Here is a 25,875-nt window from a genome sequence, read left to right as displayed (position 1 = left end):
AGGGTGTACAACTAGGTATATCTCATGAATTGATCAACAAAAAAGCAAGAATATAATTTTTTTTTTTAAGAGATAAAACTGGGAAGGGTCCCCATAAATCACTAAAAATAACCTGGAGAGGTTTAGAGCTATTTAGAGTCAAATTGTGAAACGAATGTCGATGGGCTTTATTAGACGAACAGGAATTACAAAAAAGTAATTTGTCTTTCTCGGAGAAGGGAAGCGAAAATTTATTCAAAATATACTTAAGAACTCTAGAATGTGGATGACCTAGTCTTTGATGCCAAGTTGTCATGAAATCTGCAGAGAACATGTGAACTTGTGGAGTTGAATTGGGCCATTCATACAGTCCATTTTTATTCCAGCCGCATACCAGTGGTGTCCGCGTTTTCAGATCCTTCACAAGAAAACGAAAAGGAAAGAATTCAACAGAGGTTAGATTGTCCTGACAAAATTTAGAATCAGAGATAAGATTACGTTTACTAGCTGGAGCACATGAAGTGTGAGTAAGATTAAAAATATTATTTGATGCCTTTAACTTAATGAAACCAGTATGAGTTATGGAAATTTTATTAGCGTCACCCATAGATACGTCCTCATTGCCATGATATTCTTGGAAATTATGCGGTGCGGTGGTGATGTAATGAGTGGCACCGGAATCAACAATCCACGGATATGCTGTAGTGGTGAAGCAGATATGTAGTTGGTTTTGGCCTCAAAATGATTGTGAGACTTGGATCGACAGACGCTCACGATGTGGCCAATGTTGTTGCATAACTGACAGCGAATAACATTGATGTTAGTATTATTCGGGGGCTGCCATTGAGGTGGAGCATTGGAGCGCATATTCTGGCACCATTGTTGATTGTTGTTGTTCTAGAAGTAATTGTTGTTATTATTGTTGTATTTGTTGTGAGTGGCAATTGCAGCAGTGATTGTGGTGGAATTTTTCTTAGACTCTTCATGGAGAACGAAGAGTTCATGATCAAGCAATTTTTCATACAGTTCTTCATAGGTGACAGTGGTATCACGTGAGCAAATAGCAGCAGAGATCTCACAAAACTCAAGGCCAAGACCGCTAAGGATTTTGACAATGAGCTCGGAGTTTGACACAGTGACACCATCACTGGCTAGTTCATCTGAAAGAGACCGAATAGCTTGAAGATTTTCGGTAATATAGCAAATTTCTTTGGTAATCCGAACAAGTTGATCACGAAGGCTAAAAATTCAGATTTGGGACATGTTTGCATAAGCAGTGTGCAAGGCGTCCCCAGCCGTCTTAGATGAGTCTGCCTCAGCGAGCGTGGAGCCAATGGTGGGGTCAATAGAAGACATAAGGGCATTTTGAATGAGTTGGTCTTGACGGAAGCAAGGTGTGTAGGCTGGGTTGGGGATATGTTTGTGCTAAGGGTGATAGTATGGCTAGGAATCGGGCTAGATTCATCAAGGTGACCATAAAGGTTTTGGCCGTGCATAAACATGGAAAACTGAGCTTTCCAAGTGGCAAAATTATGGCTGCCACTAAGCTTGATAGGTAGTTGGGAGGCGGGATTGAATTGAACTATGGTATTGGTACCAACAATATTGTCGGCATTGACAACTCTGAGATTGTTTCCATTATTGGCCATTGAAAAAGGCATCTTGTGTAGAGAAAAAAATTGGATCGTACTCGTTAGAGCTGTATAGGCTGAGATACCATTTAAAGGCTTAAAAACTGATGGAAAAACTGTATACTGTATTGAATAGCAAGATGAGTATATATACAAGTTTACCTAATAGTACTTCTTATATTAGGAGACTTATTCAACGCAAAGACTATCAACATAAACTAACTGAAAGATAATACTAAATGAAAGGATAACTTTAGATCTACTGTGTAACTAAAAGGATAAACATAAAAGATAAAGACTACTTCTAGCAGATGAGAACTGGTAACAATCTGGTAAGAGGAACTGTTGTTCCAATAATTCCATCCATTAATATATTTCTATAAAATTTTATAAATTCTGGTAAGTAATTATTATCCAACGTTTACGATTGCTTTTATGCTACAATATGACACTTTTACTCTGTTTGCCCGTAAAACGGTACAGTTGAATTTATACGTGATTTCTAGATACGTGAATTAATTTGATCCTGAAATAATAGATGAATTATATAAATATACAATATTTAGCCTGGAGATGGAGACGAAATAACAGAAACAGTATTTCCGGGAGCAGGGCTTCCGCGCACAACAACAATGAAATCAAAAAGCAAAAAGATAAAATTATATTAAGATTTGAATAGAGTATAGTGTGGGTTTGCCAGAAAATTTGTATCCTTTACAATGATAATAAAGCTCTATTTATAGTTGTACCTAGGGAACGAGGTCTTAGGATCAATCCCTTCCTTAATGTCAATTATGAGGTCCATTGAAGAATGTGTAATGGCGAGCATGAAACCCATATTCTTTGTAACAGGTAGTGTACTAAATGTTGTATAATATTTTTCATTAAATATTGCCGGGTGGCAGGTATTTATTTTATCTTTATGAGTATCATTCTTTCCGGTAACAGACGAAGTAGTTGCCTTCGGTTTCACCTATCCTCTCCCTTCGGCTTCACGTGTGTTATACCCTATATTTTCGTACGTGAAAGTACGCCATAAGTAAATTGATGGAAGCTCAGAAATGAGATGTTACATCCTGCATTTTTGTTTGTTAAAGTATTGTCGTAAGTTAATTGACGTAAGTTCGGGAATGAAATTATAAGCATTATGTTATTTCAAACAAGTGATGAGTAAATTCGTGAAGGTGAGAGGGTAAGCAAATCGAAAAAAATGAATTTCGTCGAAGCTTGACATTTTGGGATAAAATGCGGCCCGAGCTAAAATACCCAGTATTTATGGACTAGTACCATACAAGGTACCACATGACCATGATAGTAAGGTATATAAGGTATGTAAAAGTGAGTAGTATTTTAAGTAAGTTAAGGTAATTCGTAATTATGTGAGTAATTGATTAATTATTAGGTAATGGGAGATTACTCAGTTAATTAAAGAATTATTGGGTGATTAATTAAAGAATTGGATAAGATTAAACCCTCCCCACATGGCAGCAAGCCATCCCAAGAATTGTGACTTTTAAGTCACTATATTATGTGGCAAGATTAGAAATGTGAGATTTGGCATTGTTAAGAAGGTGAGTCACCTATCCATTTAATATGTAAGTCTTGAAAATGTGAGACCTATCGATTTAATATGTAAGTCTTGAAAACGTGAGATCTATCCATTTTATATGTAAGACTTGAAAACATGAGGGTTACATCCATTTTTTAAGAACGTGATTAGCTCAAATTTTGCTATAGTAACGTGAAGCTTCTATCACAAATTAAAGATGGTCATATTCAGCAAGGTAGTGGTCTTAAGCACAATTTCCTACAAAATTATACTGCATAATTGTAATGGAATTTTGCGATTCTAAGGGAGTACGGTGCAATCCTTCTGCGTAATAACAACGGGATTTTGCAACTCTAGGGGAGTACGGTGCAATCCTTCTCAAGAATACCATACGTATTTTTCCCTACTCCAGGTATGTTAAGGCTATCCCTTCTTTCTTTTGGCATGGTCCAAATGATACAAATGAAACGAGTAAAATACGCAACTTCCATAAATGACTCTATTCATAGAAATACTAGGGATGTCTATATTCTTGATTCCCCATGTGAATTATTATTATATCTTCTGTTCATGGGTCTCATAAAAATACGTATTTGATAAAGTTTATCCGACATGCATATTATTTTTATGACATTCCGAGAAATTTTATTAGCGTATTTCTTATGCATTTCATGCATTTATACATATACATTGACCCATGACCAGATGGCGTTATATATGCGTATATTATATGTATATGGGATATGGAAAAAGGTTACGACATTATATACACATCACCACCTGATCAGCTGGTATACGTTGATGATTTGACCACAATGGCCGAAATGATATGATGGGATGCCCTCAGAGGCTTGATGATGTTATGAACACATATACCTATGCATGGTATGATATTTATACGCATATACATGGCATTATAAAAATGAAATGATTCACAGAACTATGTAGACGTACATGTCGAGTCTTTTACTCCATGTTTCTCTCATGTCTATTATTTACTGATTTTCATTCCTTAAATACTCGGTACATTATTTGTACTGACGTCCCTTTTACCTGGGGACGCTGTGTTTTATGCCCGCAGGTCTCGATAGACAGGTCGAGGGTCCTCCAAGTAGGCGATCAGCTCAGTGGAAGATGTTGGTGCACTCCATTTGCTCTGGGGTTGCTTGTTTGGTCAGTATTATTTAGATGTGTATTGTCTGGTATTGTGGGGCTCTGTCCCGACCTTTATGAAAATTATGTATTCTTAGAGGTTTGTAGACAGAGGTCATGTACGTAAAAGATTGTATGGCCTTGTCGGCCTATGTTCAGTGTATGAGTGGTTATTTTGGTCTTAGAGGCCCATATGTCTTATGTATAAGTTGGTATTACATGTTATATTCTACCTATCTCATGGCAGTCTCTCCGGCTCAGTTATTTATGATAGTATGATATGAAAAGATACGTCATGTTGGTACTCGATTGAGTAAGGTACCGGGTGCCCATCGCGACCCATCGGTTTGGGTCGTGACAACGTATCACTTCCTTATGCGATCATTTAATATAACATATTTTACCCTATACAGATAGTTCCCCTGCTTTTCGGTGTCATAACTTTGTGTCACCTCGAAGTAGGTAGAAACATTCTTTTTGGCGGGAATTTTACTAACCCCCTCTGAAAAGCTTTTGACGGTTGATTAGACGCACGTCTCTCCACATTTAATGCCCCGAACACGCGTCATCCCACGATTCAGCATAACTTTTTCCGGTTATCGAGGTAATTATGGCCACGAGTTTAGCCACCTAAACCTTTACTTATACGCATCAACCTCCTTTATTCATACCTCATAATTCTCCAAACTGTCTCAAACACTCTTCATTCAACTTGTACTCTGTTCTTCAACCTTTTTTTAATTTATTCATAAGAGAAAAACTTTTCCTTCTTCTCTAACATAGAATGGCTTCTTCTTCTAAAAACCTTAGTTCCTCAAAGAGCAAAAGCAAAGCCGATGAAGCTGCTCCTCCTACAGTGAGCACCATCATCCCCAGAAGTCTCGTCACAACTAAAGACTTCGAAGAGAAATTTTCTTATACTAACCCTCGTACATGGGCCGTTGGCAGATACCGTTCTTCCATCCATCCTTCCAGTATCCCTGCTCTGAAGTAAGATTACCATTGCTAGGATTTAGAAATTATCGCTCCTGATCTGGCGTAGCGGGTACCCTTACCCAAGAAGGGTTTTACGTACTTCTATATGTATCCCTTCACTTTGGGGGTATTTTCTCTGAGCGGAGAGCTAGACTCCATTATTGTGGAGTTCTGCCTCTGCTACCAGGTGTGTTTGGCATAAGTGAGTCCTTCTGTGTGGAGGACGATTTCTTGTATTCAGTACTTGTTCTAAGAAACGAGAGAGGAGTTATCCCTACCTCACGTGATGAACCTCTATTCCCCCAAGATCTTCTATGAGAAAATGATTAACTTCAGCAAGCGAGGCCACCATGCACTGCTATCCAGCATGGATGATGATAAAGACCGTGGGTGGATGGAATAATTTGTTTCCATCTCTACCAGTGACATCATCCCGGCCCCGGCCCCGGCCCCGGCTCCGTCTTTCCCGGAATTATGGAACCAGACTTGTAAGTATATCATTTGCTTCTTCTCCTGTTAAAGACCATTCCTCATCATTATTGACTTTTCTTCCTTTACCTGTCTCAGCGACTCGGCCGGCTCCCCCTTGGGTTGAGAGCTTGGACCAATGGGTTCAGAAAATTTTGGATGTTACTACGCCCAAAACCCGCACGTGGAAAGAGTTGTCCCTGAATTACAAATGGAAGGCCAAAAATCATGGTAAGTTAAACTCATCTTGTCTTTACCTTTTCTCATAAGGAAGTTGTTTGATTCTCCTCTCCTGTTGAATATAGGTCTACCTTAGGGCTCAGTTGTCGTCCCCGAGGAGGACGTTTTGGCTGATCCTACTAATGCGGCAAGGCTGCTGCAGAAGGATTTTTCACATACAAGCGTCTCCGGGCCTGCTTCTCGTGCGAGTGTTTCTTCTCGGAAGTCCCCAGCCGGAGAACAAGCAACCAAAAAGAAGGCGTTCCTCTGTGGCCGGTGGAAAGAGTAATAGGGCGAAGAATGCTGCCCCCGAGTCTTCTCCGGAAGTCATGGTGGCGAGCCCTCTGCTCGGGCTGACCATAGATACCGTGATGATTGGCGATGATGGAGAAGCCAGCGAGGAGGGAAGACGATGACCTTCCTCAACTCAACAGACTACTCAATCTGTTGAGTTAGTTACACCAACCGAGGATAATGCCTCGGTGCTCTGGGGTGAGTTTGAGATGGTGGAAAATGCCAAATCTCATTTCCGGATCCCAGTCGCTGCACTTGATATTGTGAGGCTGAGTATCAGGTCCCTTCCGTCTTTGTTTGATGAGCAACCAACAAACAGCACTGCATTTGTTGCATCTGCTTCTCACCCTTCAATGCCATCAACTTCATCTCCTTCTTCACCAACTCTTCCACCAGCAACTACTACATCATCTCTACTGGCCGCATCTGTCCGAGAAGAGGATGTTTCTCTCTCCCAGTCCCCAGTTTATGGGAATTTGGGGCAAAATTATGCTGCCCCCGCAGAAGATCCGCAAAGGAGGAGGAGCGTTACTCTCTCGGTCTCTACCGGATGCTTCAGAAAAAGATTGGGGAAAGATACAGGCTCTCTCGGGAGAATACTTGTTGAATAACGCTATGCACAACACTGCAACGGTATACTCTTCACTTCCTTTATCATTTTTTTCTATCTTTGATTTAGTAGTATTTTGAGTTTGTATTTCTTATTTCGCAAGCCAATTTCCTTACTTCTGAGGGCCTCCAAAGGTTGATTCGGGAAAAGGAAGAAATTACCTCCGAGCGCGATCAACCTTTGGCCGAGCGGGACCAAACTGCTGCTCGCCTCTAAGAACTGGAAGCCAAAGTTGCTGAGTTTGTTGTGTTAGAGGCTTGTTTGCAGCAAAGCGAGCAAGAAGTAGAGACCCATAGCCAAGAGATCACCCCGCTGAGGGTTCAATTTGAAGAGGCTAGGGCCAAATAGGTTGAAGTCCATAGTGTCGTTCTTGCTGCATCCAATCGCGAGGCTGCCTTCGCTGAAAGTTTGACTAATTTGGAGGCAGACTTGAACTCCAAAACTGAAGAGCTTGCTGCTTCCGGGGTGAAATATGCCCAATTGGAGGAGAAGTACAAGAAGACCATTAAGCATAATAGACTTTTCAGCTCTATTGTCCGTGATCTCGATGTTAGCCTCCGGTCCGTTAGATCTACACGGAAAAATCTTTCTGCCGAGGTTGACCAACTTAAAAAAGAACTCAAGCACATAGCGGCTTCCCTCATTGTTGAAAAAACATATGTTATGTACAACATGAGGTAAAAAATCTTAGAAGAGGCTAAAGCGGGTGTCATTGACTTTGATGCCGAAATCGCTAAATCTCGTGAGCTAAAGTCAGCTGCTAAAAGGGGTCTCTCGGCCAGGCCTGATGCTTCTGGTTCTTCTGGTTTTGGTTCCGAATCCTTGGGAACTGAAGAGGAACCGGAGGGCAAAGATGTTGAGGGCCTAAATGATGAGTGTCAAGATATTGGGTCGGCGATGGATCTAACAACTTCCCTTGGGGGCACGGATGTTTCTCTTCCTCTGAGAAAAAGAGTGCAGCACATACTTTCAGTACAGGTTATGTTCATCAGCAATAATATCTCTTGAGGTATGCCACATTCCAATTGCTTGGCAGCTTTTCTCCATCTTGATTCTCCAACTCATATGAATCTTTCCCGGTGACAGCTGAAACCCGGTAGGGGCCTTCCAATGTTGGACCTAGCTTCCCTGCGTTAAGTTCCCGGGTTTTTTGAGTTACTTTCCTTAGAACCAAGTCTCCCACTTTGAAATAATGGAGGTTGACTCTTCGATTATAATATCTTTCTATTCTCTGCTTTTGAGTTGTCATCCTTATATGCGCCAAGTCCCTGCGCTCATCGAGTAGCTCTAAGTTGACTAACATTGCTTCGTTATTTGCCTATTCACTTGCCTGGAAATATCTCAAGGTAGGCTCCCCTACTTCCATCGGGATCAAAGCTTCTGCTCCGTACACAAGGGAGAAAGGAGTCTCTCTTATGCTCAATTTGGTCGTTGTTTGGTACGCCCATAGTAATCCAGGCAGTTCCTCAGGCCATTTACCTTTAGCTACTTCCAATCTTTTTTTGAGATTTTGAATAATCACTTTGTTCGTTGATTCCTCTTGACCATTTGTGCTCGGATGATAGGGCAAAGATGTGATCCTTTTAATTTTCAAGTCTTCAAGGAACTTTGTGATCTTTGCGCCTAGAAATTATGGCCCATTATCGCATGCTATCTCTTTTGGTATTCCAAATCTGCAAATTATGTTCTCCCACAAGAAATCCACCACTTCACATTCGCCGATCTTCTGATAAGGACCTACTTCAACCCACTTAGAAAAATAGTTAGTTAAAATCAAAATAAATCTTACCTTACCAGGCACCGACGGTAGTGGTCCGACAATATCCTTCCCCCACTTTATGAACAACTATGGAGACAGAACTGAGTGCAATGGTTCTACTGGTTGATGTACCAGTGGTGCGTAGCACTGACATTTATCATATTTTTGTATGAAATCTTTGGTGTCTTGTTCCATTCGGGGCCAATAGTACCTTTCCCTTACCAGTTTTAATACTAAGGAATCTACACCCGAATGATTTCCACAGATCCCTTCGTGTACTTCTAGCATAACATAATTAGCTTCAGAAGCTCCCAAACATCGGGCCAACGGGCCTTGGAAAGATTTTCTGTACAATTGGCCTCCTTTGAAACTATACTGTATTGCTTTGGCGCGCAGCGCCCGAGAGGCCTTGGGATCTTCAGGCAACTTTATGTGCTCGAGGTAATCGATGATTTCATTCCTCCAGTCCCAGACCAAATTAGCTGTTTTTACCTCGTAATAATTGTCTACGTCCAGAACTGAGTGCATAAGATGTACAATCATACCGGAGTCTGATCCCTTCATTTTCATCGATGAGTCAAGGTTAGCTAATGCATTCGCTTCTGCATTTTCTTCCCTCGGATATGCGTAATTGACCACTCCCAGAACCGATCAAGCAGAGCCTGAACCTTCGCTACGTATTATTGCATGCACTTCTCTTTGGCTTCGAAGATCCCGTAGACCTGATTTACCTCCAACTGGGAGTCGCATATGATTTCTATGACCTCAAAATCTAGTCCCCAGGCCAATTCTAGTCCTACAATCAAAGCTTCATACTCCGCCTCATTGTTAGTTAACGGAATCGTTCTTATGGACTGCCTTAAGGTTTCTCCCGAAGGCGTGATTAATATTATGCCAAGCCCGGACCCTTTTACGTTGGAGACTTCGTCCGTAAATAGGGTCCAAACTCCTGATGTCGATTCTGACACCATCACTGCTTTTTTGGTTGCCAGAGACAATAATCCCGGACTAAAATCGGCCACAAGGTCTGCCAAAACCTGTGACTTAATCGCAGTCCTAGGTTTATATTCTATGTCAAATTCACTCATTTTGACGGCCCATTAAGACAGCCTACCCGAAAGTTTGAGCTTATGAAGGATATTCCACAAGGGAAAGGTGGTCACCACAACTATGGGGTGACATTGGAAGTAATGCCTTAGCTTTCGAGCGGTGACTACGAGAGCTAAGGCCATCTTTTCCAAATATAGGTAGAGATTTTCTACTCACGTTAAAATTCTACTAACGTAATAAATGGGAGATTGTGTACCTTCATCCTCACGGACTAAAACGGCGTTTACCGCTACTTTCGAGACTGCTAGGTAGATTAATAATTTTTTGCCTTCCTCCGGCTTCGCTAGTAACGGAGGGCTTGACAAATACCTTTTCAAATCCCTCAAAGCCTGCTGGAATTTCGGAGTCCATTCTAAGTCGTTCTTCTTTTTGAGTAGCGCGAAGAAACGATGAAATTTCTCTGATGACCGGGAAATAAACCTGCTCAAAGCGGTCAATCTCCCTGTGAGCCTTTGAACTTCTGTTACGCTTGATAGCTGGTCCGGGATGTCTTCGATGATTTTGATTTTATCAGGGTTTACCTTAATCCTCCTTTGTGACACCAGAAATGCTAGGAACTTACCGGAGCTGACCCCCAAATGCGGCTTCATATTATGCTTCCTTAGGATGTCAAAAGTTTCTTGCAAGTGCTTAAGATGATCACCTGCGTTCAAAGACATAACAAGAATATCGTCTATATAAACTTTCATGGTTTTCCTATCTGTTTTTCAAACATCCTGTTTACGAGCCGCTGATAAGTGGCTCCGGCGTTCTTTAGCCCGAAGGGCATCATATTATAGTAATATGTGCCAAAATTTGTTATGAACGAAGTTTTTTCCTGATCCTTCATCTTAATTTGGTTGTACCCAGAATAAGCATCGAGGAAACTCATTAACTCGTGCCTGGTCATTGCATCAATCATTTGATCGATGTTTGGCAGTGGGAACGAGTCCTTCAGGCACGCCTTATTCAAGTCTTTATAGTCTACGCACATACAAAATTTATTGTTCTTCTTAGGAACTACTACTATGTTAGATAGCCAGTCCGGATACTTTACCTCTTGGATCAAACCAATATCAAGTAAGAGAGTTACCTATTCTTTGACGAATTTATTTATGGCCTCGACAATAGGACGTTTCTTTTGTCTTACCGGAGGGATGCTGGGATCCAAGCTTTGATTATGTAAGGCCACTTCTGTTGGGATACCTGTCATATCCACATGCGACCACGCAACACAATTGGCATTAAATTTAAGAAATTTAATAAATCCATACCTGAGTTCGGGGTGCAGTCATGTCCCCAAGTGGAATTCCCTCTCCAAGAACTTTTCAAATAATGCGACTTGTTCAGTCTCTTCTGACGTGGACTTCGTTGTGTCCGTTTCTTCTGGTACGTGGAAATATCTTGGCACCTGATAAGATTTTGACACCTCTTCCTCCTGGTTGACTTCACTTGATTTGGGAGCAGGCGCCAGTTCCTGTAATTGCTATGTCGCATGCTCCTTCTCTTTGCTATTGGAGAACGAAATCGCATTCATCTCCCTTGTCGCCGGTTGATCGCCTCTAATCTGTCTAATCCCCTCGGGAGTTAGAAATTTCAGCAACTGATGATACGTTGATGGTACGGCTTTCATCTCGTGCAACCACGGTCTTCCCATGATAATATTGTAACCCATATCACCATCCACAACCTCGGAAAGGGTCGTCTTCATCACCCCTTCGGCATTTGTGGGCAGCAAGATCTCTCCTCGGGTTGTCACGCTTGCGAGGTTGAACCCGACGAGGAGTTTCGTGGCTGGAATGATGCTTCTGGTAAGTTTGGCTTGTTCCAATACCCTCCATTGTATAATGTTGGCCGAACTCCCTGGATCCACCAGAACATGTTTGATTTTAAAATTTAATACATTTAAAGAAATTACCAATGCATCGTTGTGTGGTAGCAACAATTCGTCTGCATCTTCCTCCGTGTAAGTGATGTCGTCTTCAGCGACTTCCCGGAGCCTCTTGCTGTGGGTTACTATTACCTTCGTCTTTTTTGCTGTCGAGAAGGTAACCCCGTTAATATCGTTCCCCCAAAAAATCATGTTGATCGTCTGGCGCGGGGGATCTTCTCCTACTTTTGAGGGCTCCGTGTTATCACGATTGCGACCGTAATTGTTTTTGGCCCGGTCACTTAAGAATTACCTGAGATGGCCATTTTTCAGTAGTGCCGCCACCTATTCACGCAGATGTCGGCAGTCCCCAGTCTGGTGGCCGTTCGTCCCGTGGTATTCGCACCACAAATTAGGATCCCTCTGACTGGGATCGGACCTCATCGGCTTCGGGAACCATTCTCATTTAATGTTCCTCATAGCCGACATCAACTCTACTACACTGACGTTGAAGTTGTATTCTGAAAGTCTAAAGTAGGAAAGATCTCGAGAACCTGATGTTTCCTTGTCCTATAACGATCTATTATTTCAACAGCGATCAGTTCTTCTATCGGTAGCGAACCTAATTGTCGTCCGGAAACCTCTGCCGCATCCTGAGGCCCGTTCATAGGGCAAAAACCGGCCCCTCGAAGACCATATATCTGTGTCTAAATCATTTTTTGATTTCTCTTTATTCTTCTCCTGACCTTTAATCGACGCTGAGAAGCCGAGCTAATCATCCTTAATCCTTATCTTGGACTCGTACCGGTTGTGAACATCTGCCCAAGTCGTTGCTTGGAACTCAAGAAAGCTTTCCTTCAATTTTCGGAAAGTGTCGGAACTTCTCGGATTCAAACCTTTGGTAAATGCTTCAGCCGCCCACTCGTCCGGAACAACCGAGAGCAACATCCTTTTCTTCTGGAACCGGGTTACAAATTTCCGCAGCAACTCGGACACTCCTTGTGCAATTCTGAATATGTCGGCCTTTCGGACCTGCACCTTTCTGGCCCCGGCATGAGCCTTAATGAAAGAATCCGCGAGCATCTCAAAGGAATCTATGGAATGCTCGGGTAACAGCAAATACCATGTCAAGGCTCCCCTCGTGAGAGTCTCTTCGAATTTTTTCAGCAAAACTGATTCGATTTCGTGGGGAGCTAAATCGTTCTCCTTCACCGCCGTTGTATAGGTGGTAATATGCTTCTGAGGGTCCAAAGTCCAATCATATTTCGGCATGTCGGGCATTTTAAACCGCTTCGGGATCAATTCTGGTGTCGCGCTTGGTTTGTATGGAAATTGAGTATACTTCTTCGAGTCCGGCCCTTTCAGCACCAGTGGTGCACCCGGGATTTGGTCCATGCAGGCGTTCACTTCCCTCATAAATTGTATGTGTTCGCTTTTAAAGGGATCACTCTTGTTGTTGTGACTGGATCCGCTCCCCCCGGCCTCATCAAAGCCGACCTCGCACCTCGGGATATTGTTGTCAACCCTCTGCGCTATTTTATTTGCGGGAGCACCGGGAGGAACAGGATCTCGCCCATTCGCGTTATTGGAAGCACCCGATAACGCCTGCTTTAGTTCTATCATAGCCTTATCCTGCCATGTGAGATGGCCTAAAATGATCTCTCGTTGCTCTTGCAGTACCTTTATCGCTTCAACAACATGCTCCTCTTCAACATCATCAAGAGTCGCCTCCCGAACATGTCGCGGGTACCGCCTGCCGTGGACCGGCATGGCATCGTTCCCCTCATTGCGGGTATCACTGATTGAATCCTCGTGTTGAGGCTGGTTTCCTTGGGCCTCACGATTGTGTGCGTTGTTAACACCCCTATCTGTCATTTTCTATGATTTTTTGCCAAGAACAAATAACCAAAACACGTTAGTAAAAGAGTCAAGAACCAACTTAATTACACGATGTCTAGGCCCCACGGTGGGCGCCAAATTATTTACCCGTAAAACGGTACAGTTGAATTTATACGTAGTTTCTAGACAAGTGAATTAATTTGATCCTCAAAATAATAGATGAATTAGATAAATATACAATACTTGGCCTTGAGATAGAGACGAACTAACAGAAACAGTATTTCCGGGAGCAAGGCTTCCGGGCACAATATCAATGAAATCAAAAAGCAAGAAGATAAAATTATATTAAGTTTTAAATAAAGTGTAGTGTAGGTTTGCCAGAAAATTTGTATCCTTTACAATAAGGGTGGCAAGTGGGCCGGGCCCGGTCCTAAGTGGGCTTCGGGGGTCCGGTCCTAAGTGGGCCGGTCCTAAGTGGGCCGATCCTATGCGGTCCGGTCCTAAACGGTCCCGGGCTTCGCGGGCTTATTGCTGGAACCGGTTCGGGACCGGGACCACGAACTAACGGTCCCGGGTTAAGTGGGCCTGTTCTGGGCCCAAACGGGCCTAAACGGGCCCAACAGAAACTTTCTATGTTTAATTTTTTTTATAGAAGTTAGAGGAAAAAAATAGTAATAAAGATATATAAGCTATATTCGATTTATATACTATATATACATCTTAAAATATATATATACTATATTATATATACATAGTATACATCTTAAAATATACTATATATACATAGTATATTAAGATATATACACACACTATACTATATATACATAGTATAAAATATATAGTATATATTAAGATGTATACTATCGAATATGACTTATAAACTATGTATATAGTATAGTGTGTGTATATATATATATATATACACACACACACACACTATACTATATATACATAGTATATTCGATATACTCGATATACATATATATATATATATATATATACACACACACATACATACATACACACACTATATTATATATACATAGTATATAAGTCATATTCACACACACACACACACTATACTATATATACATCTTATATATACACACACTATACTATATATACATAGTATATAAGTCATATTCGATAGTATACATCTTAAGATATATATAATATATATAGTAAGATGTATATATATTATAGTATAGTATAGTATATACTATATATACATCTTAAGATATACTATATATACATGTATATCTACTATATATATCTAGTATATCTAGTATACTATGTATATATAGTATATCTTAAGATGTATATATAGTATAGTATATATAGTATATCTTAAGATGTATATATAGTATATCGAATATAGTTTATATATCTTATGAGATGTATATATAGTATAGACTATAGTATAGTATATATATAAGCTTATATGTATACTAAACTATACTATAATATATATACATATAGCTTATATATCTTAAGTTGTATATATAGTATATATATACTATATATACATCTTATATATACACACACTATACTATATATACATAGTATATAAGTCATATTCGATAGTATACATCTTAAGATATATATAATATATATAGTAAGATGTATATATATTATAGTATAGTATAGTATATACTATATATACAACTTAAGATATATAAATATAGCTTATATATCTTAAGTTGTATATATAGTATATATATACTATACTATACTATACTATACTATACTATACTATATATACATAGTATATAAGCCATATTCGATAGTATACATCTTAAGATATACTATATATACATGTATATCTACTATACTATACTATATATATATATATCTAGTATATCTAGTATACTTAGTATATCTTAAGATGTATATATAGTATAGTATAGTATATATATAAGTTTATATATATATGTATATCGAATATAGCTTATATATCTTATGAGATGTATATATAGTATAGACTATAGTATAGTATAAATATAAGCGGAAAAGAAGCTTGTTCATCACCGCTTCCGAGCAAAGCTGCATCCTCTGCAAGTTCAGCTAGCATTTCTTCGTAAGCTTCATCTTCCTCTGGTTGTGATTTAGCAAGTCCAAAATTTCTTTGTTCTGAACGGATCCAATCTCTAAAAAGTACTGATTTTTCCAAGCTCTCCCTCATAGACGCTCTATAATCACCGAGTTGAAGTCTTGCTTGACTGAAAGCGCTCTCTGATGCCATTGTTGAAGCTTGAATAGATAAAATATCTCGGGCCATCCTTAAAAGAATCGGAAAGTATTTTTCTTTGTCCTTCTACCATTCCAAAATATTAAAGGAGTCGTCGGGATTCACTTCCTCAATTCCCTGTGACAAATAAACTTCAAGCTCATTTAGTTATGAAAAATCACCAGTACTAGAACCTTGAGAACCCCTGAACCCTGCCCAAGCACTAAGTGCTCTTACTCCCGCAGTTCTTTTAGATGATTGAGAACTAGAAGAAGAAGGAGTTGGAACATTTGGTCTAGCATGATCTAATGCAACTTGATAAGCATTATAAATAGTTTGAACATTTATTTTAATTGAGGCTATTGCGTTCGGAAGTTTAGACAACTCCTCATCTTCAAGTGCTAAATCATTATAAACAGTTTCATACTAAAATTGAGGGCCTCCTAATTTCATAATAGGATTTAACAATGCAGCAATACCATAAATAGGGGAAATAGGGGAAAATATTTTTTAAACTTTTTTCTCATGGAATCAATAGCAAGTTGATAAATTTTCCCATCCTCTGAAAAATAATCAAACAAATTTGCAAGTTCTGCAATATAAACTAAACAGTTAGAAATAGTAGGATAATATTTCCCAAAAAATTTATTTGTAGCAATATGGAATTTTTCTAAAATATCTACAAGCATTTTAACATTAGCCCAATCCACATTTATAAGGTGCTCATCATCATCACTTACATGAGCATTAAACGTTGAGTTTATGGGGTTTCTATATTCATATGCAACAACTAAACTTTCATACATGTAATTCCATCTAGTTGGACAAAGTTTAGGAACCTTTCTTTCTCTTAGGCCAAATTCATCGCATCTTTTAAAATATTCTCTAAGTCTACTTCTAAGGTTTGAATAAAAAAGCCAATTAAGAGCCATTTTAACCTTTTTAATTTCAACATTTAAAATTCGCATACCATCACCCACAATTAAATGATAAATATGACAAATACATCTAACATGAAAAATGTTACTAAATACAGGACTTAGTATAGTGGTAAGCAAGGCTACAACATTTGTGTTACTAGTAGCATTATCCATTGAAACTGACATTATTTTATCACTAATGCAAAAATATCTACAAATATCCGCAATCGTGCTAGAAATAAACTGCTCTGTGTGACGTGAATTAATTATTCTATAAGCAATAATGCGCTTTTGCATTATCCAATGCTCATCAATCCAATGACTGGTAACAGTAAGGTAATCACAGTCATTACCACTTCTACCAATATCAGTTGTAATAGCAAGACGACAATTTATATGAGTAAATAAATAGCGCAAATATTGTTCATATTCATGTTTATATTTATAAATATCACTCTTTACGGTTGTGCGAGGAAAATCTTTATAAGTAGGATTATAAATTTTTCTAATATAATGCACAAAGTGGGGGTTAGAAGGAAAAATATAGGGTAAGCACATAACAGTGACCATTTTTGTCAATTCTTCCCGATCTTTTTTTGGATCATAATATAAAATATCATCGGTAACAGTGTTAATTCCCGGTTGAAATTGATTTGACCCGGTACTAAGGTCAGTCTGACTAGGTGCACTTGTCCCCTCAGCCAAAGCTTTCATACGAAAATATCTAGTTTTATCTTGAGGGTGTAGCAATATGTGTCTAGTCAAACTTCCCGTCCTCCCCCTCCTCCCCCGGACTTCCAACATATTGAAAAACTAACTCTTTGCCATAAGTTTTACACTTAGCCCTATTTGTTTCTTTTAGTTGAGTAAAAAATTGCCAAACAAGAGATGTTTCTGCCTGTTTAGAAGGTTGTCTAGAAAAAGTAGGGGCACTAATAGGAGGGTCAGACGGGGGATCATCTAGATTATTATTAGTTGGGTTAACTTTAGGAGCATGACTAGTGGGTGTATCATCATCCGGTTGCGTTTCATCAAAATCTATTTCTTCATCATCATTTTCATCAATAGTTGGATTACCATAAAGAGCATTCATATATTCATGGTTTAATTGTTCACCGGGTATAATATTATGGCAAAATTGACTCTCGGTAAATTGTAATAAACTATTATCGCTATCAAGAATAGGAGATGTAGGACGGGTAACATGTTTGGGTCGGAGAGCCAGGGGAAGTGGATGAGGAACATATTGGCCACTAGATTTACCACTCTTCGATTTTTTCTTATTTTTACTAAACATATTTTTTAAAGGAATAAGCCATCTTAATTAATCAAGCAAAGTAAATAAAACAAACAAAATTATAATATTAAAACTTAAGAGTTGGAACGAGTTTACCGAATTGACGAACAACTTGTTGGAAATTGATTATCGTTGAAGACTTCAATTCACCAACTTCACAATTGTTTCACAAATTGTAATAATAAAGTAAGCAATAGTAGCAATTATAGAAGTAAATTAGAGAGAGATTGTGATAGATTTATGATTTTGTAAGAAAAAATAAAATAATGATGGGGTATTTATAGTTGAAAATAGGAAAAAAGTGTAATTATAAAAAGTTTGGGATTAAAACAAAGTTGGGGGGTTAAATGGCTATTTCATAAATAGCCAACGGCTATTTTTGACAGCCCAACGGCTATTTTTTTTTAAAAAAATAGCCGTTGGGACCGTTTGGCCCGCTAAGGGACCGGGCCGGTCTCGGGCCTGACGGGCCCAAATCATAGGACCGGCCCACGAGACCGGACCAGGCCCGCTAAAACCGGACCAAACGGTCCTGGCCCGTTTAGCCGTTTGGCCTGTTTGGCCCGCGGTTCCGGGCCGATCCCGGGCCTGGACCGGCCCACTTGCCAGCCTTACTTTACAATGATAATAGAGCTCACTATTTATAGATGTACCTAGAGAACAAGGTCCTAGGATCAAGCCCTTCTTCAATGTCAATTATGGGGGCCATTAAAAAATGTGTAATGACGGGCATGAATGCCATATTCTTTGTAACGGGCAGTGTACTAAATGCTGTAAAATATTCTTCATTAAATGCTGCCGGATGGCAGACATTTATTTCATCTTTATGAGTTTCATTCTTTCCGGTAACAGACGGAGTAGTTGCCTTCGGTTTCAGCTATCCTCTGCCTTTGGCTCCACGTGTCACTTCCTTATGCGATCATTTAATATAACATATTTTACCCTATACACACTCGTTATTTTAAGTTAAAAATTCGACAAAAGTGTAAAATTTGTTAGTAGAGCAACTAAAAGCGCCCAACTTAGTTGAGTATTAATTTATGAAACTCAAATTTGAAATTTAACAATAACTGAGACAATAAATAGTGCAGTAATTCTTTCCTCACTTTCGAATGTACCCTTGGTTGGAAAATTAAGGATGAAAAAATAAATGAAATACTGTAAAGTCGTTCCTTTTTAAATTTTTATTTTTTTTCGTTTACTCCTTGCTCATGTCCTTGTATTATTCACTGCTATGAACATCCAAAGCTTCCTTTATGCCAACTTCCTCTGGTTAATACCCACATACACAGAGGCAAAAACATAAAATACCTAAAGAATAATGAAGGATAAAAAGAAATGTAAGTAGCAGTAGTAGATGTAGATGAGACAAAAAAATAATGGTTTATTGATTCTTAAGAGTTATTCCATGTGAAAGTATAATTGACTATAGGGGACTGGTTTATTGTAGCCATATCAAATCCAATGAAGACATGAATACATTTTTTGCTAATTATAATGCGAGCTTTCAATAATGCTTATCTACAACTGGGAGAATTGAAGTTGGGGAATACAATGAACTTGATGGACAATGGTGCAACTGATATCGGAGATTCAATATTTTTAAGAACTGGAGTCAAACTTGGAATGTCTCCTGTTTCTGTGAGTTGTAATGGTTTCCCGTTGAGGAGCATAGTTCTACTCTGAAGGTCGCCGCCTTCTGGAGTTAGATGATACTCTTCTCGATATAATGTAACATCTGATGATTTGCTTCCTACCCACGAAACAGTTTCTTTAAGACCGTGCACGAATGCATTTTTCTTGTGATTTTTTTTCTCACCGACTTGCAAGCTGGTATATGCACTGGATTGGATGTTGACCCCATACTGAATCTGGTTGCTTAAATTGATCAGAAGTAAAGTCACACCTGCCTGCACAAAGGCAAAATCAGTAATTTAATATGTGGTTTTGGTCTTCAGCAGTAGCATGGATATGTAAATAATCAAGTAAGTTGATATATGCGCAGGAGGGAATCAACTATAATCCTTCATTTTTGATGATCCATTTTTCAGAAAAAGCAAAATATAAGTAGCATAGAGTATAAGTTTGAGACATTGGCTGCAATTCTGATGTGCAAGAACACGAAGGTTGGTTTTTGAACTAATTAGCAAATGCATCATGACAGAAAAAATCAAGTAAGGCTGATTGCATAGTCTACACTGGAAGCAGTGTAACGTATTGCATCTAGCTATAAGTTCCCCCTGCAGAGTTCATAAAACCCAAATCATTTGGTCGTTATGTGTTAGAACTCTGAAATAATCCAAAACTATGTCAGAGAAGCACTTGAGCCGTTGCATCTTTGTAGTCTAACTAAGAGCAGCTCTAATGTTTGAGCCTTCGCAAAATGTTAGATTGACACAATGCCTTGTGCGGCAGATGAAAAACAAAAAACGAAAAAAAATCAGTAATTCCTTTTTGGGGAGCCTTCAAAGCACTTGGTATCAAGATACCTTTCCGATGTAGTAAATAATGCATTTCAGATTACATAAGTGAATCAGGATATAAATGGCACTCTTACTCTATCTTTTGTACAATGGGCATAAGAGCGCAAATATGGTGAGGCGTTGCTGCTAACATCAAGAACTTCTTTTCCCATCAGTCTATGCCAAAGAAGTGCACTGTATTGAAGTGAAAATGAACAGATCAGATACTTTTTAATTAGATTGTGAAGGACCTAACACAGAATATTAAAAAATAACAGCCTGCTACTTTGAATAATATAGTGAAGTCGAATAAGGTAGTCAAGCACCTCACCTATAATAATCAGGATTTGGAACAAACGTGCTGGTATCAAGGAGCCCATAATTTCCACCAATAAGAGTCTGCCGGCAGTATACTTTAGTATGGTGCTTCGCCGCCATGCCAAGCTGATCTAAATACCTATAATTCATGTTAAAGGCAAGGCAAAAATGAAAAATCATATCACATGCCTGAATTATGGTATCTGGAATTGCTTCACTCGACTGCTAGTTAATACTATAAATCAAATTAAGCAAGAAAATTTACCAAAAGCTATCTACGAAGGCGTTAGACACATTAGGACCTCCACTGTTGTAGGCTCCACCAGATTCTCCAACCCAAGCTGAAGCCCAAGGACCCTTCATTTTTATGGTTTGAGTAAGATTACCAAATGTGTCTGATATTTTATTCAGGTATTGAGGATTTAAAACTTTATCTACAAGCTTGCTTCCTTCAGACCCTGAAACAGAACACTTCTGGTTTAATTATTTGGAATGACATTAATAAATTGATCAGCTCCTTAATCAAGATAATACAAGCAGTGATATCATATCCAGAGCTGTGGGTTTATGAATTTATTTTTATTTTATTTTTTATGTTGACATTTGATGTCAGATGTCAAGGAAACATCAATTTGTTTGGTAACTAAACTATATCTCTTCTTTAATCATTGCGATAAAAAATATTTCACATGTTGTATATTGAATATTATCGTCTACTACTTCTTTTAAAAGATGAATCCAGAAAGATAAGTAAGAGACTCAAACGAATATAATCACTTACATATAGCTGATAAATGTCGAAAAAGGCCTCAACTCTAAGTAACGGCGAAAAGAATAAACCAGAATGACAACTATCTTCTCTAGAGACTATTTACACATTTCTAAAAAACTTTCATAGGAAGAAATAGATTGGAGAAGTATCAATTTTCTAAGCATATATAATAAAGTATAAATTAGAAATGTTGAATTTCAAAACTAACATAGTATAAGAAAAGAAAAAAACACAACAAACCTCAATGATATGAGAATTTAAAAAAAAAAAAATTGAAGTCTACATTATCCTCTTTCATTACTACTATGTGCAGTGCAAGATAAATTCAGTCTCTTTGATTATATAACATGATTAATTCCAGTGTCAAGCCAAAAGTATTTGTATGCAGCTTTTCCATTATCTCAAATGCTATTGCCAAAAAAGTAACTCAAACGACAACGAATGGAGACCAAGTGTCATAAGCAAAAGCATTTAAGATTTTATCCGTGATTTTATGAGTTTAAGAATATGCCTTAATTTTCAAATACAAATTAGATTATAGAAATCAAGGGGATTCTTCATATAACTCCGTTCTATTAAAACAAACAGATTTACACTAGCTCACCTGGGCCAAGATTATAAATATGATGCGTCAAGACATTGACTATGCCAGGCCCTGAAACCTCAAGGAGCTTGCTGAACCACTCAGGACTATAGAATCCTCCTGGTGCTAATAGAAGAGGACGTTGGTCGAAATTCTTGTATACTTGGTCTATGAGATTGTGCAGATGGATAACATCTTTTCCATACTGTACAGCATTAACACTTGCACCAATTCCCTGACCACTCAATTCATTTCCTGCAAAACCAGAAAAAGCAAGATTGAGGAAAGGAACCTCTTTGGTAAAGGAGAGATTTAAATAAAGTTGCAAGATGAAAGAAATATGCCAGAAATATACCAAATTCCCATGAGTGTATCTGGTAGCCCTTGGCAACAGTGTATTTTATGAAATCGAGGGCATTGCTGGAATCCCAATTTCCTCCCCACGCATGCCTATTGATCCGCCGTCTCCCATACAACGCATTCAAGCCAAAAGTCACAAGTGCTCTGCAGCAAAAGCAGTTGAACTTATATGAACTTCAAGGGAGAACTTTTGGTAAGTTTTTTGACAGCCCACGAGCTATTTTTACTTTTAGTTCTTTGTAGAAGTCATAGTCTGCAGTATCTGAAGAACTGCAAATTCAACACCACTCTACAAAGAATGGCAGTGTATTCCAACATCTTTAGGTTTCTTGAATAGTCATGGATGCACATTCAGGATTAAGAAGTAGTAACATCAAAGTCACGGATACTAATTCAGGACGCGTCTCTGCATGGGCATATAACAAACTACCTATATCTTAATTCACCTTGTATTCATTCATCAATTAGAATATAGTCATTCATAAAGATGAAAGTGGTCAAATTTGGGAATTAACCAAATTGGAGACGCATGTTTCCTCAATAGCATCCGTAGATTGGGAAAAGAGAAAGAAGAATAAGAATAGTATCGAGCCAGAACGTGCAGCCTAGGAGCAGATCAGATTATTAGCCAGGACATGGTTAGACGCTTATACTGTTGAATGCAATAGGAGAAGATGTACAGAATTAGACAATCTTACCCTGTCTTCTTGAAAAGGTTGTTTAACTCATCCCATCGATGCATATGTAAGCATCCCTTAGAGAATCCAAACAACCCATCCCTCTGCTTGGTGAACGGATGGCAAGAAGATTTCAAGTTGCCTACACCATATATTACTTGGTCCTGTAATGAACCTCCGAGTCGTAATCTCAAACCCTTGAAAGCTGTATCACCAATAAATTTAAATCAGAGAAGAGTAGAAATCTAAGAGACGAGAAAGAAATCTAGTTTGCTTATGCACTTCAGATTTTAAGGTGAAATGACAGCATGTTTAAGTCTCACTTTGCTAATTATGGTAATAACAGAAACAACTTAGAAATAGGTTAAAATTATAGCATAATGGCTCGTGCAAACCTTGTATAGCATTTTCCAGAAATGGATGAGATAAATCCTGACAAATCAAAACACATTTAGTAACATTGACCACTCATTTCGTAATCAGAATCTCGATAAGATATTTATACTTATAATATTGAAGAACAACTTACCAGATTTATAATAGATGCCAAGTCCCAAGGACATTGTTTATAGTTACACTTTTCTTTAGGCCACCAATCAAGGGTAGCACAAATGTAATTATCATCTGTCCAGGCAATTTTCACAGATGTATCAATCATAAGTTCTGTATCTTCACCTGTTTGCGCCAAAAATGCAGGACACAGCGCCAGAAAGATTAACAACAAGGTTCGGAAGTCCATTAGATGATTAAGTACAGCAACTTCACCACTGTTTGAACCGAGTCATATACTGCCAAGAGGAATCAAACAAATAAATGTTAAAGAGGCTTTTAAAGAGTAACTTATTCTTTCTAAAAAAGACGAAGGCAGAACATTTCATCGGACAACTTCATACAATAACTTAGTAACTCTGTCCTTGAGCAGCTTTATAAAGTAGTTTAATTTTGTCAATCCAAAACCCCTTGGTATTTCCAGGAAGCTTAGATAAAAAAAATTATAAACTAACTTATATATTCCAGTAACCTTCTGGAAATTAAAAAGGGCAGCCCGGTGCACTAAGCTCCTGCTATGCGCGGGATCCGGTAAAGGGCCGGACCACAAGGATCTATTGTATAGAGTCTTACCTGCACTTCTGCAAGAGGCTATCTACTCCTAGAGTACTTCCAGTAATTTCCAGTAACCTTCTGGAAATTATGAAATGAATTTCTTATTTCTTGGATAAATGAAATAAACCAAGTACTCCTAGAGTATTTTTGACAACTAACTGTGTATTAAGAAAAAAATGACTAGAAAATTAAGAGGCGAACCAAATTGCTTTTCTTGCTCAGATGTAAAAGAACCTAGAACGCTCGGGTCAGTCAAGTGTAGCCAGTTCACGAAACTAATCTATAAGGACAACAGTCATAAAGATAGAGAAGCAAATTTCAATTTTGAAGTTAATTTAGACATTGCAGAACCTATTAAAGACTTTTACTTTTTAGTTTCAGAAAAGTCTTGGCAAGTTTTTTCTTCACGTCCAAGACAATTACCAAGCTACCAGCAGTACAAGTAAAGTCACTATGTCAGCCACATCAATACAAATATACAATACGCAAATTAACCAATTACTCTCAGAAAGCAAGATCCAAATACTACAAGAACAGTCCCTTGAAACAATACACTGCAATATTAAAAACAATAAGAACAAAGAACCAAACGAAATTCACCTCACAAAATCCAGCATAATGAAACTCACGGAGCGCAAATTCCGAGAAAGAACAGACCGACAATCAGCAGACAGTGTACTAAAACACACAGGTGAAGGACAAGAATAGCGAGTGAAATGAAATGGGTTGGTCTCAGATTTCTCAGTTATTAGCTAAAAACTGAAACTTTTTTAGGTGAAGTGTCAGAATCAACTAACAGTCATTCATTCATTTGCTCACGGAGTTTTTGGTACATATGTACAGAACAGTGGCTCGTGTCAAATGCAGACAATAATAAGAGGAAAGATAAAATATGATGAGGTGGCCAGACCATACTCCAATTATTTTTGGAGACCCTTATTTTTGTTGGATTCCAAGTTGTCTTCAGCTTAAAGTCATGCCTTACACCTTATACTTAGCTAATATTGTGCCAAAAGAACAAAATTAAATATTTCTTGGTTTGACAAGGAATGACTCTTTTTATGTATTTTTTTATATTTGAGTAAGATTTGCTTCGGTCAACAGCAGCCGTCAGATCCATTTTCATTAAAAAGTAGCTTAACCAGTCATGATTTCTTGCACTACTTGCATGCTGAATAATATAAAGAGAAATTCCTTTTACAAACCTATACACCATCTTCAACATTCCAATTTGCAACTAAAATTATAGACTATAGTGTTCTTATTGTCGTAGACGCGATAACATTTGTTTCGTAGTTTATAAAAGTATGGTATTGAATCTCTGACTATTTGGCTGACTGGCAGGAAAAATTAACTTGAAGGAGAGTATTGGAATAACGGTAAAGTTATCTTTGTGTGATTTATAGGTCACGAATTCGAACCGTAGAAACAGTCACTAATGTTTGCATTAAGGTAGGCTCTCTAGATCACATCTGACCCTACGTGAACACGAGATATGCACCATGAATTTAAAATAGTCAAGTATAGATTGGTGTTGAAATAAGATGAAAGAAGAACTTATATGATAGAATTGGCAGCCAAGAAAAATTAAAAAGAAGAAAAATACCGAAAGATGAATACAGCTGTTGATCACTGATGAGGCAGCACAGTGTTAAACGAGAAGTGAATAGGCTTTTAAAGCTCTGTTATATAATTGTAATATGTATATTTACTCCTATGTC

At 38.4% G+C, this 25,875-nt stretch overlaps 1 protein-coding gene across 4 annotated transcripts; it reads right to left on the bottom strand.

Moving 5' to 3' along the window:
- Positions 1-19,242: 19,242 nt before the first annotated feature.
- Positions 19,243-25,155, bottom strand: LOC107829601 (heparanase-like protein 2). Of its 4 annotated transcripts, none has more exons than XM_016657051.2 (10): positions 24,755-25,155; positions 23,580-23,838; positions 23,446-23,482; positions 23,072-23,255; positions 22,369-22,517; positions 22,035-22,268; positions 20,924-21,116; positions 20,672-20,797; positions 20,436-20,535; positions 19,243-19,788 (listed from the first exon to the last, which is right to left on the bottom strand). In XM_016657051.2, the coding sequence occupies exons 2-10, from the start codon at positions 23,787-23,789 to the stop codon at positions 19,396-19,398; spliced, it is 1,626 nt and encodes a 541-aa protein (XP_016512537.1). In that variant the 5' UTR covers positions 23,790-23,838; positions 24,755-25,155; the 3' UTR covers positions 19,243-19,395.
- Between the last annotated feature and the right edge of the window lie 720 nt (positions 25,156-25,875).

Source organism: Nicotiana tabacum, chromosome 4 (assembly GCF_000715075.1).
Source record: "Nicotiana tabacum cultivar K326 chromosome 4, ASM71507v2, whole genome shotgun sequence".
Lineage (NCBI taxonomy): Eukaryota > Viridiplantae > Streptophyta > Magnoliopsida > Solanales > Solanaceae > Nicotiana > Nicotiana tabacum.
Note: the sequence above shows the minus strand (reverse complement) of the source record. Positions and strands in the feature narration are given on the sequence as shown.